Below are 14,995 nucleotides of genomic sequence, written 5' to 3'. Positions count from 1 at the left end.
GTCCATGAGATCAAAAGCACAGCAGGTGATTCAAACCGCATGTGCTGAGCACACGATGACAAGAAAGGCAGAAGAACCAAGAACCAAAACATGCTTCTAAATATACAGCGGACACAGGCAGTAAGTTCAACCATGAACCTCGACAACACTTTGGCTAATGGTAAAATGATCCATCTGGCATTCTGATATTCTATTTGACACTCTGTTACCCAAATATTGCAGCTTATTCAGAAAGTCGTTTTACTTCAAGGGCAACGAAAAACCGGTTCTGACATCAAGAGGCCCTGGAGCTCCTAGAAAATACCAGCAAGCACACAGGTCCTGAAGCTTCTGCAGTTTCAAGAGACTTGGTCACCTCTGAGCCTCACCGCGGTGCCCGGGCGCAGGGCCTCCTCCCACTCCCACCCGTGGGTCTCGGGCGCTGGTGGATGCCCACTCCCACCCGTGGGTCCCAGGGGCGGGTGGACACCCACTCCCACTCCTGAGTCGCGGGCGGCGCGCCGAGCCCATCCCCACCCGTGGGTTCAAGGGTGCAGGAGTGCGCGCCCTCCGCCCAAACGCCGTCTCCAGCCCTAGGACTCCAGCCAACTCCTCCGCCAACTCCGGCACAGACTCTCTCCAGTCGGATCTCTCGTTGCCCACCCCTAGGGAAAGCACGAGCACCAGTAGTGACACGGAGCCACAGCACTCCCGGAAGCCACGCTCCTCCCTCCTCCCACCCCACAGGGGCGCGTGTGGCGACCGCCCGCTCAACCGCCCCCGCCCCCTGGAGGCCCCGTGACCAGGAAGCACCAATCGGCAGCCCGCTCCTCCCGCTCCCGGCGCGGCCCCGCCCCACCCCGGCTCGGCCCCGCGCGCCGCGCGCCCGTCCTCGTCTCGCGAGAGCCGCGCGTCCGCGCCGCGGCGGCCCGCCTCCCCTCCCGTCCTCCCGCCCCCTCCCCCACCTCTCCGCTCTCGGCTCTCCTCCCTCCCTCCTCCCCCCTCCGCCCTCGGGGCCGGATCTCGTCTCGCTGAGGCGGAGGAGGAGAAGGAGGAGGAGGAGGACGTTCGGCCTGCGCAGTGAGATGTTTGTCCGTCGCCGCCGCCGCCGCCATCGCGGAGGAGCGCGATAAAGGCCGCCGAGCCGGGCGTGAGGGGCGCCCCGCGGAGCCGCCGCGCCGGCGCAGCGCCTCGGCCGAGCCCGCCGAGCCGCGGGAGCCGCCGGAGCCCGAGCCCCGAGCCCGAGCCCCGGCCCGAGCCCAGCCGCCGCGTCCGCGGCCGGCCAGCCGCCCAGCTCCGCCCGGGGGCCGCGCCGCCGCCGCCCCCAGCGTCGCCCCCCGCCTGCCCAGCCGCCCTTCGATGTGACACCGGCGCCTCGGAGTGAGAGCCGCAGCCGCCGCCGGGGACGGGGCCGAGCACCATGTCGAATCTGAGCAAAGGCACGGGCAGCCGGAAGGACACCAAGATGCGGATCCGGGCCTTTCCGGTGAGTCTCCCCTCGGCGCCCGGGACCCCGCGGCCGGGAGCCGCACGCGAGGCCCCGGCCGGACTCCCCGCCGACAGGCCGCAGGCCCGGGTCCCCTCCCCCACGGCCGGCGGGCCGGCCCCGGCCCCGTTCCCGTTCTCGGTCCCCTGCCCCGTTCCCGGCCCCGGCCCGGCGTCCCCGGGGTGCAGGCCCAGCCCCGCCGCGCACGGCCCCCGAGCCTGCAAGTGTGGCCGCCGTGCTAACTTTGCGCTTGTGCGTGATGGAGAGGACCGGCCCTGCCGTGACAGGGCTCCACGCAGTGCCCCGTCCACGGGGGTCGCCGCCGGCATCCCGCTCGCCTCGCAGGGCTCCGGAGGAAGCGGCCGGGGGGACATGCGGGCCGCTCGCTTTTCCCCTTTCCCGGTCGCGGGAGCCCCCCAAAGAGTGACGTGGTCAGCACCCCGAGGTGCTGTACTCCCGTCGGTGTGGGTGGCAAGAAGCACTTGGTCCAGAAACTTACTTTCTGGCGTTCCATCGAGCCCGATGCTCGCGGCGCTGAGCACAGAGGCAGGGCACGGCTGGAGGTGGCCTACCTGGTGGAAATACCTGTGACAAGCAATTACCTTGCACTGTTGTAGCAGGAACTTGACAGACTGGCTCGAGTCGCTACAGTAACTGGCGCCGTGGAGGGAAGGTTGGGGAAAGGAGAGCTGGAGGAAGAATTTCCCCGTGAGAAGCCCGAGCATAGCGCGAGGGGTTAGGGAGCACGGGTATGTTTACTTTCAGGCTAGACTTCAGTCCCTTACTGTCATTGCCCTACGGAATTAGGCCTAGCGTATTGCAAGACTTCAATTCTTAAAACTGAAGAGAATACACCTGCTGGAGAGTTCAGGTCGAGAGACGCCAGTGTCACTGTGCCCCTTCCTTTCTGGAAGTCGGTCGGTGGGAGAGGCTGACGGTGAAATGCTGGGAGTAGGTGGGAGCGCTCAGCAAGTGAGGAGGACAAATTGGCTAACATGCATGCAGGAAGTTTACTAGCACTGTTGTCCCTTACGAATTGGAGTAATGTTAATTTTTCTGTTGAATCAAGTCTAACCAAGTTTAAAAGCAGACTTTAGAATAAATTTGTTCCCAGAGAAGAAAATATTTATGGTTGTGTGTTTAGGTACACATTTAACAGGGATTGTACGTTACATATGCCATTTGGAGATAAAGTTACTACAGTAGGAACATTTTTTTGAAGCTTAAGTATCAAGCACCCATTTCAGATTATATTTTTATAAAACTGATCTGTAAAAAGTAGAAAAGACAGGTGTTGGCCTTATTTTGCTTTTAATTACAAAAATTGAGTGGTAAGCAAATTTGCAGAATGTTTTATTTACTTTTTTGTGTTTTGAGTTCTTTGAGAGAGCGCTCCCTTTCCTGAATTGTTGCCTGAAAGCCTGCAGCTGCTGGGGCCCGAGCTGGGGACACACTCCAGGGCTCCCACAGGTGGCGGGCACCCCGTCCTTTCCCGCGAAGCCAGGAACTGGGGCGCACATGGTGGCCTCTTCTAAGTACTGTTTTTAAGACTTAATTTTGTTTGTTTGGAAGGAGAGCTGGAGAGAAAGGGAGAAGAGGGAGAGAGGAAGAGGAAGAGCTCTTGCACCCGCTGGTGGTCCACTGTCCAAGTGACCCGAACTGGACCAGGCCAGGCAGAAAATCTGTCCGGGTCACCCATGTGGAAGCCTGAAACCACTTTTTCGCGGCCATCTGCCTTTCCCTGGGTGTGTGAAGCCGAGCTGCATGGGAAGTAGAGCAGCCCAGCAGCGGTCTTACCTGCTCCACAACAACTCAGCCGCCCCCAGTGATGGCGTCTTAACTGCTACGCTAAATACTTGTTCCCTGAGTACATTTTAAAGCTATCACTGTCCACAAGAGTGGGAATTATACCGTAGTGCAGTTGGTGTGCAATTTTTAAAGTAGACCTATTCTAAGAAAAACTTTTTTAACGTGGAAAGCAGTAATAAGGAAATTTCTGTTGACAGTGGAAGTTTATTCTGGTTTGTAACCTTGCCTGCATTATGAAGTGTCATTTTACATCTTTATTGACAATATTTAATAGCTTTTCTTTACAAAGCTCTAAATTTATTTCTTTTTTTTTTTTTAAGATTTTTTTTTTTTAATTGGAAAGTCAGATATGTGGAGAGGAGGAGAGACAGAGAAGATCTTCCTTCTGCTGATTCACTCCCCAAGTGGCCTCAGTGGTCAGAGCTGAGCTGATCTGAAGCCAGGAACCAGGAGTTTCTTCAGGTCTTCCACGTAGGTGCAGGGTCCCAAGGCTTTGGGCCATCCTCTTGCTTTCCCAGGCCATAAGCAGGGAGCTGGTTGGGAAGCTGAGCTGCTGGGATTAGAGTAGGTGCTCATATGGGATCCCAGCGTGTACAAGGTGAAGACTTAAGCCATTAGGCTACCGCGCTGGATCCAACAAAGCTCTACATTTTTCTAAAAAGGGAGACTAATAGTTACACTCACTGGAAATCGTTATTGGTTTGGACCCAGTATCTCTACCCTAAGAGGTCCCATCCTGGCTCTTTGCAAATGTTTTGTTCCACTCTGTAGTGTTAGAGGCCGTGAGGTAACATACTGTCCTTACCTTTGAAAAGGGTTTCTTACCATCTGTACTGTCTAGGGTTTTGTCTTAATGGGCTTGACAGACTAGGTGTGCGTTGGTAGAGTCCTGTTTGGCTTGACATGCTCTACTCGTTGCCTTTCTTGGGTTAGCCTTCCATGTTCAGGAGGCATCACTGTGGTAGCGGTCTTCAGATGAGGGTGGGCTCTTAGAGCTGTGCGGGCATCCTGAAAACACCTTTAGTGTTCGTTTGCAAGGTATGATAAGTCAGGATGGGGACGATATCTGGGTGTGAGATCACTACATATGTAATTCCAGGTGACCCCGATGACTTAGCATGGACAGTGAATGGTGTGGAGGCGACTGTCGGGGGGAACCCCCAAGGTGCTTGGCAGCAGTGGAAGAGTGGTTTTAGGTTATCTGTTACACGTTTTGGAGCGAGAGGAGGCGAAGGACAAAGAGGGACAGCTCATTGTGTTTTTCTGTTTGGTCTGTTTATTTTATTTTATTTTTCTTCTACCTGTGATCACTATCTGGGAAACAGCTGTGTTCTCTCTAACGGGGTTTGTCTGAGTAGGCAAGTGGAGCATTGAGCTACCTGGCCTGTACCTCCAAGGGAGCTGAGAAGCAGGCTGTGAGTCACATAGAGCGGGGACGTCACTGTTGGCTTGTTTGTCATTGTCCACCTCATTTTCTTGGACAGATTATGAAGTAAGCTCTAACAGGTCCCTGAGAATGTTGCTTACAGTGGACCAGTTTTTTTCTGTGTAGCATTTCAGGGACAGCCAGCTGTGGTACAGCTGGTATTACATCCCTGTTTTAGAAAGCAAAAGAAAATAAGAAAAGGAACAAAGCTATTAACAAGCAGTGTTTGGTGCTAGTTGAGAGGAATCTTAACAATTACTGTATTTGAGGCTCTTTTTGTAGTATAGAATATAATGTGAAAGTTTGGCTATTTGGATAATGTATGTTAATTGGAGTTTATTCAAACAAGACAAAAGTTTCATTTGTATGTCATTATTAAATGCAGCTGAAGTAATAATAGCACTGTCCAGTGTAGGAAGATTATATTCCCCCCCACCCCCCGACAGAGTAGATGAAGACAGAGAGAAAGAGGAAGGGAGAGGGAGAGAGGTTCTCCATCTGCTGGTTCACTCCCCAGATGGCCACAGCAGCCAGAGCTGAGCTGATCTGAAGCCAGGAGCTTCTTCTGGGGCTTTCACGTGGGTACAGTGGCCCAGGCTCTTGAGCCATCCTAGCTGCTTTCCTAGGCCTTAAGCAGGGAGCTGGATCAGAAGTGGAATGTCCAGGACACGAGCCAGGGTCTGAATGGGATGCCGGGGCTTCAGGCACTGGCCTCCGGAAAGATTATGTTCTTCACACTAGAAAAAGCGGTATACTTTTGTATTATGAATTAGGGAGGCCTTGGAGGTATTTTGTTGTTCTTTTAGGAGTATATGGATGGTCTTTAACAGAATATGTTTTTAGTAATCGAGTCATTGTGATAAAACTAATAAGTATTTAACAATGTGTTGTGCAAATTATTCAGTCAAAACAATGAATTCATTTAAGACTTTTAAATTATAAAAGTTGTATTAGGGGCTGGTGCAGTGGAGTTGTAGGCTAAGCTTCTGGCTGCAGCTCCGGCATCCCATATGAGCACTTGTTCAGGTCCAGGCTGCTTACTTACAATCTAGCTCTCGGCTTGCGGGCTGGGAAAGCAGTGGAGGCTGGCCCAAGTGCTTGGACTCTTGCCCCTAATTGGGAGACCCAGAAGAAGCTCTTGACTCTGGGTTTGGACTAGCCCAATTCTAGCCATTGTAACCATTTGAGAATTGAGCCAGTGGATAGAAGATCTCTGTTTCTCCTCTTTCTGAAACTCTGCCTTTCCAATAAAAATAAATAATTTTTAAAGTGAAAAATAATTTTAGAAATGTTTTGGATATCTAAACTTATATGGGATCCTGGTGTGGGCTAGACGAGGACTTTAGCCGCTAGATTACCATGCTGTGCCCCGGGGATGTGTTTTAAAGATGTATTTATTTGTTTCTGAAACACAGGGTGACAGCGAGGGATTTTGCACTTGCTGGCTCCTTCCCCAAATGGCTGGAAGGGTGGATGGTGTGGGCTGGTCTGAAGCCAGAGCCAAGAAATTCTGCCCTGTGTCCTCTGTAAGTGCAGGGACCCAAGTGATTGAGCCGTTCTCTGCTGCTTTCCAGGCCTTTAGCAGGGAGGAGGATTGCAAGTGGAGCAGCCAGGAATTGAACCAGCACCCTAGGGGTTGCTGACATCATAGCATTGGCCCTGGTGGTTTAATGTTTTCACTCTTTCATGTGCGTTTGTAAACATTGAGAATGAGATACTGCTTTTTAAAAAAGGCCTCATACAATAAATATTTCGCATATTAAATGTTAATTTAAAAAAACTTGATTTTTAGTGACTCTCACGCTTCTTAGCACCAAATGTATGTAACCATTTCTCTCCTGTTTGTATTTGGAGTGGTTTCAGGGGGTGCATATTTTGTCTTGCGAGGAATGCAATTGTGACTATTGGGGCCTGTAAATATTTGAGTAAAACCCTGTCTCGTTCTCCTTATGTAATAAACTAACTGATGGATTTGTTTCTTTCCTTTTTTTTTTTTATATACTTAATAAACCTCCAGAAATGATAGTAGTAACAGTTAACAGCTGGCAGTTCTTCAGGGCCAGTGCTTACATACACCAGGTACTGTTCACTGTACTTCTGCATGTTTAATCCCCTCAAGTGTGCGGAATGTTACAAGTTACATGTTTTACTAATGAGGCCTTAACAAGCTTAACTAATTTTGTAAAAGTTAACTTTGTTTGAAAGTGGCACAACCAGGGATTAGTCAGTGCAGTCTTGCCTTGAAATGAATATCTCCCTCTCCATCACTCTCCCTCTGTGACTCTAAATGAAAACGGTAAAAATTTAATCAGTTTAACTTCTCTGAAGCAATATCTTAACCAGCATGTAAGTGAGAAATAGTACTTTAAGGTTTAATTTGTGTCTTTGACTATTTTTTTTAAAGATTTGTTTATTTTTATTACAAAGTCAGATATACAGAAAGGAGGAGAGAGGGAGATGAAGATCTTCTGCCTGCTGATTCACTTCCCAAGTGATCACAATGGCCAGAGCTGAACCGATCTGAAGCCAGGAGTCTCTTCCAGGTCTCCCACACGGGTGCAGGATCCCAAGGCTTTGGGCCGTCCTCCACTGCTTTCCCAGGCCACAATCACAGAGCTGGATGGGAAGCTGGGCTGCTGGGAATAGAACCGACGCCCATTTGGGATCCCAGTGCATGCAAGTTGAGGACTTTAACCTCTAGGCCCAAAACTGTCAGTTTCTTATGTTTCAAACAAATCTTCACAACCTCCAGCATCGCCTGTTTTCTCCTTCCATTTACAATAAAATCATGGGCAGAGGAAGGTGAACATTTCCACATTCACTGTGTCCAGGTACCACCTTTGCAGGGTATCTGGCCGGTAGGCCACTGTGCTGGGCCCGATTTGTGTCTCTTTGACTATTTGTAAGAACAAAACTATGCATAATCTGTAGGGAATTTTCATTTCATTTGCATGAGAGTTATTCTGTGTATGTTTTAGGAGACTTGCTGAAAAGACTGAGAACATAATAGTATTGAATGTTGAATACAAACTGCTGCTTTTAACTGCTTTAGCAAGTTACTTAATCCCTTCTAGTTTGTTTTCTCCTCTATTAAATGAGAATGGTAATAGAATATACCCTGTAAGGGTAAAACTTTAATAAGCAGTAGGGAACTTTTTTCTGCCAAGGGCTATTTAGATAGTTATAATGTTGTTTGTGGATCATGCAGAATTATCAATTTAAAATTTGCCTGTTATAGATTTATTGAATTCTGAGTCTTCCCTGTGGTTGTATTGGCTGAGTCAGAACAAATGATTTTGCAGGCATTCAACAGCCAGTACAGTGGATGGTTGTCACCCCAGCTTTCAAACTATTTATAGCATACTGTACATATCCACATTTAACTGATTATATCAAAATTTGAAAATTAAAATGGAGTATTTCTAACTCTTCTATTCAGTTCCTTTGTAGCTGTTCCTGAACTAATGATTCTAAAGCCTGTAATTTTTCTCGGTTAGGGGGCCATTGAGGCGTCCACACAGGCAAATCAGATTTCCATTGAATAGGTATTGGTGATGGTTTAATAAACTCAATGCTCCCCTAACCCCCTAAAAAAAGGTATGTTTCTGCATGTAATTACTTTGGAAGGCTATACACTTATTGCTGATGTTTTGAGAGTAAAGTTTCTAGAACTTTTTTTTTTTAAGAGAGTGGGACAGCTCTTCCATTGATTGGTGCTTTCTTGAGTGGCTGCTGAGGCCAGGGTTGGACCAGACCACACACAGGGGCTGGGAGCTTGTTCAGCTTTCTCATTGGGTACAGGAACCAAGCTCTTGGACCCTCCTCTGCTTCTTTCCTGGGAACTGTTCAGAAGTGGAGCAGCCAAGTGACAAACTGGCATGGTATGGGATGCAGGCTTTGCAGGCTGAGGCTTAACCTGCAGACGTCACAGTGCTGATCCCAGAACTGAGACTTTGAAAGGCCTACAGAGCTGACCTGTGAACAACAGGATGACTTCACTTTCCATAGGATACAGGTTTGGTACCACTAGTGTGCTTCTAAATGGTGTTACTGGCTGTTGTTGAGGTAACTTCAGAAGAGAAGTTGTAATAGTCTCATCATTAGATAAGAATGTTGAAGGTCATTTGATCTGCATTTTATATGTACAATAAATGTTCATCTAAACTCCCTTGTTTTTCTTATTTGCTTTTTTCTTTTCCTCTTTTTTTTATTCCTCCTTCCTTCCTGCCCTCCTCCCCGCTCCCCGTGACTTGCAGTTTAGTTCACTTGTGAGGTTGTGGCTCCTGACCAGACTCTAATACCAGACACCCTTTTGAACCACAGGACACTTAGCACATTGAGTGGTTAGTGAAGGATTGTTTCGGTGAGAAACTAGTCATCTATGCCAAACCATAATAATTGATTAGGTAAGTGGGTGCAAATAATATTCTGTAACATTGAACTCTTTGGAGTCTTTAGATGTAGGACGTTAGCTGTCTTGTGGTCCTTGCTTAGAAGGGCAGTCAGCGCGGTCTGCTGAAGTAGGGCTGACCTGCACCTGCAGGTGGCCATCATGCATGCCACTGTGTCAGAAGACTTGATCTCTGATCATACTTGTTCTCTGGTTTAATTTCTACACCAGGATTTCTCTGTACATGTCATCGTTGAGATGGGTACCACTATATGCCCTGGTTCTTTGGTATCTGATTTTGGATGCACATTAATTCACCTAGGTACCCAGCATGCACTCGGAATATTCCTTCTCCGAGACCTGCTGTTGCCCTGAGGATGCAGACTAAGTATTAAACCACACTGTTGTCTCCCTACAACCTTCTAATCTCTTCTTCAGGCCGCCTTAGGCATCAAAGATTCTAAAACAGGCATTATATGTAGTACACATCTTCATTTAATCCATTGCTCTTGGAGTTATTTATACATTCAAGATACTTTATGTTCCTCCTGTCACGCGTCAGATCTGGAAAGTGGTCAAGCAGACCTGGCCTTTTCCGTGTTACAGTACTCTGTACCTTGTCTTGGAGCTTGTCATCACGTTAAGAAATCTGAGAACGCCAATATTTCATTATATCCTAGTTCCTCCATTTATTAGATGTTGGACTTAGAACAAAATTTTTAACTTCTTGTTCCCTTTTTTGTGAAAAGGAGAAAATGATGATGCCTACTTGTTCAGATTGCTGTAAAGGTAGAATGAACATGAAAATACTTTGCAATGTTCCTGAAGATGTAAATTTTTTTGAAAATGCATGCAGTTTTTTTCATAATATTGATTTTCCATGAACTTTCTGAGGATCTGTCATAGGATGGTTTTCTTTTTTCCTTTTTGTTTTTCAAGATTTGTTTATTTATTTATTTATTTATTTATTGGAAAGATATACAGAGAGAAGGAGAGACAGAGAGGAAGATCTTCCGTCTGATGATTCACTCCCCAAGTGAGCTGCAATGATCGATGCTGTGCCCATCTGAAGCCGGGAACCAGGAGTTTGTTCTTCTGGGTCTCCCACACAGGTGCAGGGTCCCAAGGCTTTGGGCCATCTTGAACTGCTTTCCCAGGCCACAAGCAGGGAGCTGGATGGGAAGTGGAGCTGCCGGGATTAGAACTGGCGCCCATTTGGGATCTCGGCACATTCAAGGTGAGGACTTCAGCTGCTTACATTATCGTGCTGGCCCTTTTTCATTTATTTGTTTATATTGGAAAAGCATTTATTTATATTGGAAAAGACAGCAAGACCATCTGCTGGCTCACTTCCCCCAAATGGCCGCAGTGGTTAAAGCTGAGCCGTTCTGAAGCCAGGAGCAAGGAGCTCTTTGGGGTCTCCCACGCCGGTACAAGATACCAAGGCTTTGGGTCATCCTTGACTGCTTTCCCAGGCCACAAGCAGAGAGCTGGAAGGGAAGTGGAGCAGCCTGGATATGAACCTGCACCCATATGGGAATCCTGCACTTGGATGGCAAGTATTTAGCCACTGAGCTATCGTGCCAGGCCCATATGATAGATTTCAAAAATATTTTGTACCGGAATAAACTCTTTTTTTTTTTTCAGTTCTATTTTTCATAAATTTTAAGTTTCTCAAAAATACAGACCTCTTCAAATAGTGACTACCATATAATAAGCATTGTAAATGAATGCAAGCTGTTAATTATTTTATCCCTTTGTTCCTTTTCACATGAATGTGCTTTCCATCTCAGAAAGGAGCCTTTCAATCTCTCTAGCCATGTTTAGTTACCTCTTCCTTCCTGCTGCCTCACCAGAACAAGGCCTGAAGTGCCAGCTGAAGCACGTTGGAGCATTCCACCCCTCTGCTGTCTCTGCTGTTTGCTAGACTCTTACGCATTCCTGTAGAACATTCGCCACTGAGCGTCTGCATGTGTGGGTTTTTCTTTTTTTTTAAGTTGTTTGTGGTTACTTTTCCCTTTTCCTCCAGCCATTCTGCATTTTAGACACCGCCCTTAAACTCTTTAATAAGAAGTTTCTGTAAGAAACCTGATTAGGCCAGGCATTTAGCCTGGTTAAGGAGTCAGTTACACACCTGCTTTGTGTAGTGGAGTAGCTGAGTTTGATAGCCAGTTTTTTGCTTTGTTTCCTGCCGGTTGTAGCCCTGGATGCTAGTGGTGGTTGAGAACACAGCTTTAGCTGTTGTGACTGTTTTTTTTTTTTTTTTTTTAAGGATTAGTTATTTTTGTTGGAAAGGCAGATTACTGAGAGGAGAGACAAAGATCTTCCATCTGGTTCACCCACAAGTGGCCATAGTGGTGAGACCTGAGCCCATCTGAAGCCAGGAAACGGGAACCTGTCCTGATCTGCTACAGGAGTGCAGGGTTCGGAGAGGCTTACGGTTGTCCTCCATTGCTTTCCCAGGCTCCAGGCAGGGAGCTGGATGGGGAGTGGAGTAGCCTGAACAGGAACCGTTGCCCAAATGGGATCCTGGGCGCTGGGAAGGCAAGCATTTGACCACTGAGTCATGGTGCCAGGCTCAGGAAGACGTTCTTGTTCCTGTCTTTCCCGTCGCCGTGGCTGTGTTATTTCCCTTCACGGCCGCAGTTCCAAAGAGAATAGTCTATGTTTTTCCAGTATACAGTTTTCTTTGAAGGAGGCATCAAGTCTGTTTGCATTTATCTTCGTGGCATCAAGTCGGTTTGCATTTATCTTCGTTAAGTGCAACGTAATAGAACCCAACAGTCATTTACAAGTTAATTTATGTAAGAAATAATTCTAAAAAGAACTTCATAGCTAATATTGGTTATACTGAGACATCAACAAGAATTGCCCAATCATAAAGTCGGTTTTGCACTGAATTTAGTGAGTTTATTTAGTCAGTTACTTTCCCTCCTACAGGGAGCTTGGCGGGCCCCAGCACACAGACAGGACAGGAGTGGGGGTGTGGGCAGCATCTCCCAGCCTGCTGTTGTGCGGCAGTTCTTGGGTTGTCTTTGTATGTGCAGCTTTGAGATAATTTCACTTTAAAGTTTCACTATTGCTTTAAAATCAGTAGTCATTACTCCAGTCTTTTTTCAAAATTAGGAGAGTCCTACTTGACCAAATTGGTAGTGAGAAATTGAAGACTGATCTTGAACTCCTAGAGCTTTTGCTTCTACTTAGCATTTGTTAATCTTGATTAAAAGTCAATGTTAAAGTTGAAATTTAATTAAGTAAAACTTCATTTGACTTAATAATTGTTTAGCAGTCATTGAGAAAAGAAAAAGTGAGATTACATTTGCTCCTTAAATGCGAAAAAGTACTGCTGAGCAAATGAATAAAGAACTTTAAAGAAGAGAGTTTTTATTTTTAGAAAACACGAAGTTCTTTAGAGATGCTTTTCTATAAAGGCGGGCGGTCACTGCCAAGAGGAATTCTGTAATATACTGCTTACAAGACATTCCCACCTAAAGCAACTCTTAATGGAGCAACACTAACCACTTTTATTCTGTCCTCCCCAGAAGAATGCTTAAAAATTCCCTTCTCACCTCTAGTTCCTATCTCCAGTAAAGAGAAGTTGCGTTATGAGATTATTGACTAGGAATTGTTGGGTGTTTGCTTTCTCTTAGGTTATTTGAGGTGGTTTGAACTAGTGATCACAAATCCTCAAAAACACTTTTAAAGTTAGAATAAATATGCACCTACAGCAGGTCAGAGCTGGGATTTTAGTCTCAGCTGTGTCCGACTCAGACATCCACGTTCTTTCCATTACATCATGTGAGGGAATTACATTGTTAAGCATTTCCTAGATTCTGAAGTAACTTTCCTAACAATATAGTGGAAAATTAATTCTAAGCTTGGTATTTAAATTATTAAACAGGAGACAAATCAGGGTTCATGAAGCTTAAACAATACAGTATAGCACTCTTAAAAAAGCAATTTAAAATCAGGTTCAGTTCCAAACCTAAGCTTCACTAAGTACAATGTAAATGACTCTTGTATAAGAGAATAGAAATTATGGGAACTTTGAGTCAGTTGTAATAGATGTTGTTCAGGAACATTTAGATGTATGTGGGAGTTAAGACATTTCATGGAAATGTATATATATTTTTTTCCAGTAAAATGAAACAAAGATTAGCTACTTTAGAGTACTGTTGCTGTAATGTAACCGATACAGGTTAACTCTGTGAAGAAGAGAGATTTGCTTTGGCTCAGGGTTCTAACAGTCCGTGATGTGGCAGCTTGCATGTACTTGGCCTTCGGGGATGGCGTTCTTGCTGGGGAGAGTCCTGAGGAGGCGCAGAGAACATCATATGACAAGAGGCAGGGAGCATGAATGTCTGTGTGGTTTCTCTCCTTGTAGGAACCACCAGGATTCAGTCAGGAGGTTTTATGTAGTGGTCTGATTTTCAAGGATCTCACCTCTAAATACTGTAATTGGGTAAAATTTCTAACTGCACAGTACCCTTATGATAAGAGTTGGAGACTAAATTCTTTCGTGAGTTGTGGTATGTGAGGGGAGGCGGGGAGACACTCAAAGCAGGAGGTGAGGCCAGGTGAATAGTTCTTTGCTGGGTCTCTGCTGACCTGGCTGGAACTGCCATTTGAGGTCAAGACGAAGCATAAGACCTTTCTTATGGATTTGCCCAGATGGTGGGGCCAAATTGGAGAAGGGGGAGAAGAGTTGGCATGAAGCTGACAGCATTAAAAGGCAAAAGACAAAAGTTACACTCTGTTACAAACAGGATTGTGGTTTATATGTCTTGTCTAGCATTTTAATAGGAAATTGCCACTAGGAAACAGATTTGAGACATAATAGTCTTAGGAATGCTGGTAAGTTTACTTGATTTAAAAAAAGCATAGGTAACTTAAGCTAAATAAAAAGTATAGGATTCAAACAGGTATTTAGATAACTTTTTTTCCTCCCATGTAATGTTACTGCAACTATTAGATTATTGTGCAGAATACATTGTTCATGCTTTTTCCTTCTTTGTATTGGCTGGATAACTGTTTAAGAAATAAATTTACAAATGCAGTCCTTAACAATAGTGTCTTGGATTTAATTGTCTACTGAGATATGCAGCTGATTTTATTGAAGTCTTATGATTCTAGCTGTAATTGTTTTTCTTAAAAAAAGAGCTCCAGTAAGTATGCTTGAAGAGTTTCAGTCAAGATGAATATTACATGTATATTTTGCTGGATAAAACATGTTTCAGCAAGCCCATTAACATCTCCTTTTTTTAAAGGCTCAGTAATGTATTTGAAAGGCAGAGTTTCAGGGAGGGAGGGAAGGAGGGGGAGAGACAGGTGCCGTCTGTCCACTGGCTCACTTCCTACATGACCGCAGCAGCCAGTGCTGGTTCGGTTCAGAACTTGGAGCCAGGAATGCTCTCTGTATGTCCCTTGGGCTGGCAGGGTCATGTGTATTTGAGCCATCATTTGCTGATTCCAAGATAGCATCAGGAAAACGGATTTTAAGCAGAACAACTTAGACTTGAAAAAACACTATGAATTACCATTGTTGCAAGCAGGGGTTTGTTATTGGTAGGAACAGCACCAACAGTAGGATGCTGACAAGCTTTGCCTCCGTGAGAATATAGTCAGCTTACCCAGTGTGTATGGAAAACACTCAGAACCTTATCTCTATTGAACATGTATGGAATATCAACTATTTATGTAACATTTACATTGTATTGGGTATTTTAAGTAATCTAGAGGTGATTTAAAGTGTACAGGAGGAAGTGCATAAACTATGTGCTACTACTACACCGTTTCATAAAGGAGACATTTAAATCTCCTCTAATTTTTTTTTAAAGATTTATTTATTTTATTACAAAGTCAAATATACACAGAGGAGGAGAGACAGAGAGGAAGATCTTCCGTC

The 14,995-nt window shown here is 45.9% G+C and overlaps 1 protein-coding gene across 1 annotated transcript in view; it reads left to right on the top strand.

Moving 5' to 3' along the window:
* The first annotated feature begins 985 nt into the window (after positions 1-985).
* CUL3 (cullin 3) overlaps positions 986-14,995 on the top strand; it is a 101,801-nt gene continuing 87,791 nt past the window's right edge. Inside the window, exon 1 of the mRNA XM_058665074.1 lies at positions 986-1,465. Coding sequence (XP_058521057.1) covers positions 1,400-1,465 — 66 coding nt within the window. The 5' untranslated portion in view covers positions 986-1,399. The remainder of the gene's footprint in view (positions 1,466-14,995) is intronic.

The sequence above is a fragment of the Ochotona princeps genome, chromosome 5 (genome assembly GCF_030435755.1).
Source record: "Ochotona princeps isolate mOchPri1 chromosome 5, mOchPri1.hap1, whole genome shotgun sequence".
Taxonomy (NCBI): Eukaryota; Metazoa; Chordata; class Mammalia; order Lagomorpha; family Ochotonidae; genus Ochotona; species Ochotona princeps.
The sequence above is the reverse complement of the archived record's forward strand: the minus strand, read 5'-3'. Positions and strand labels throughout refer to the sequence as shown.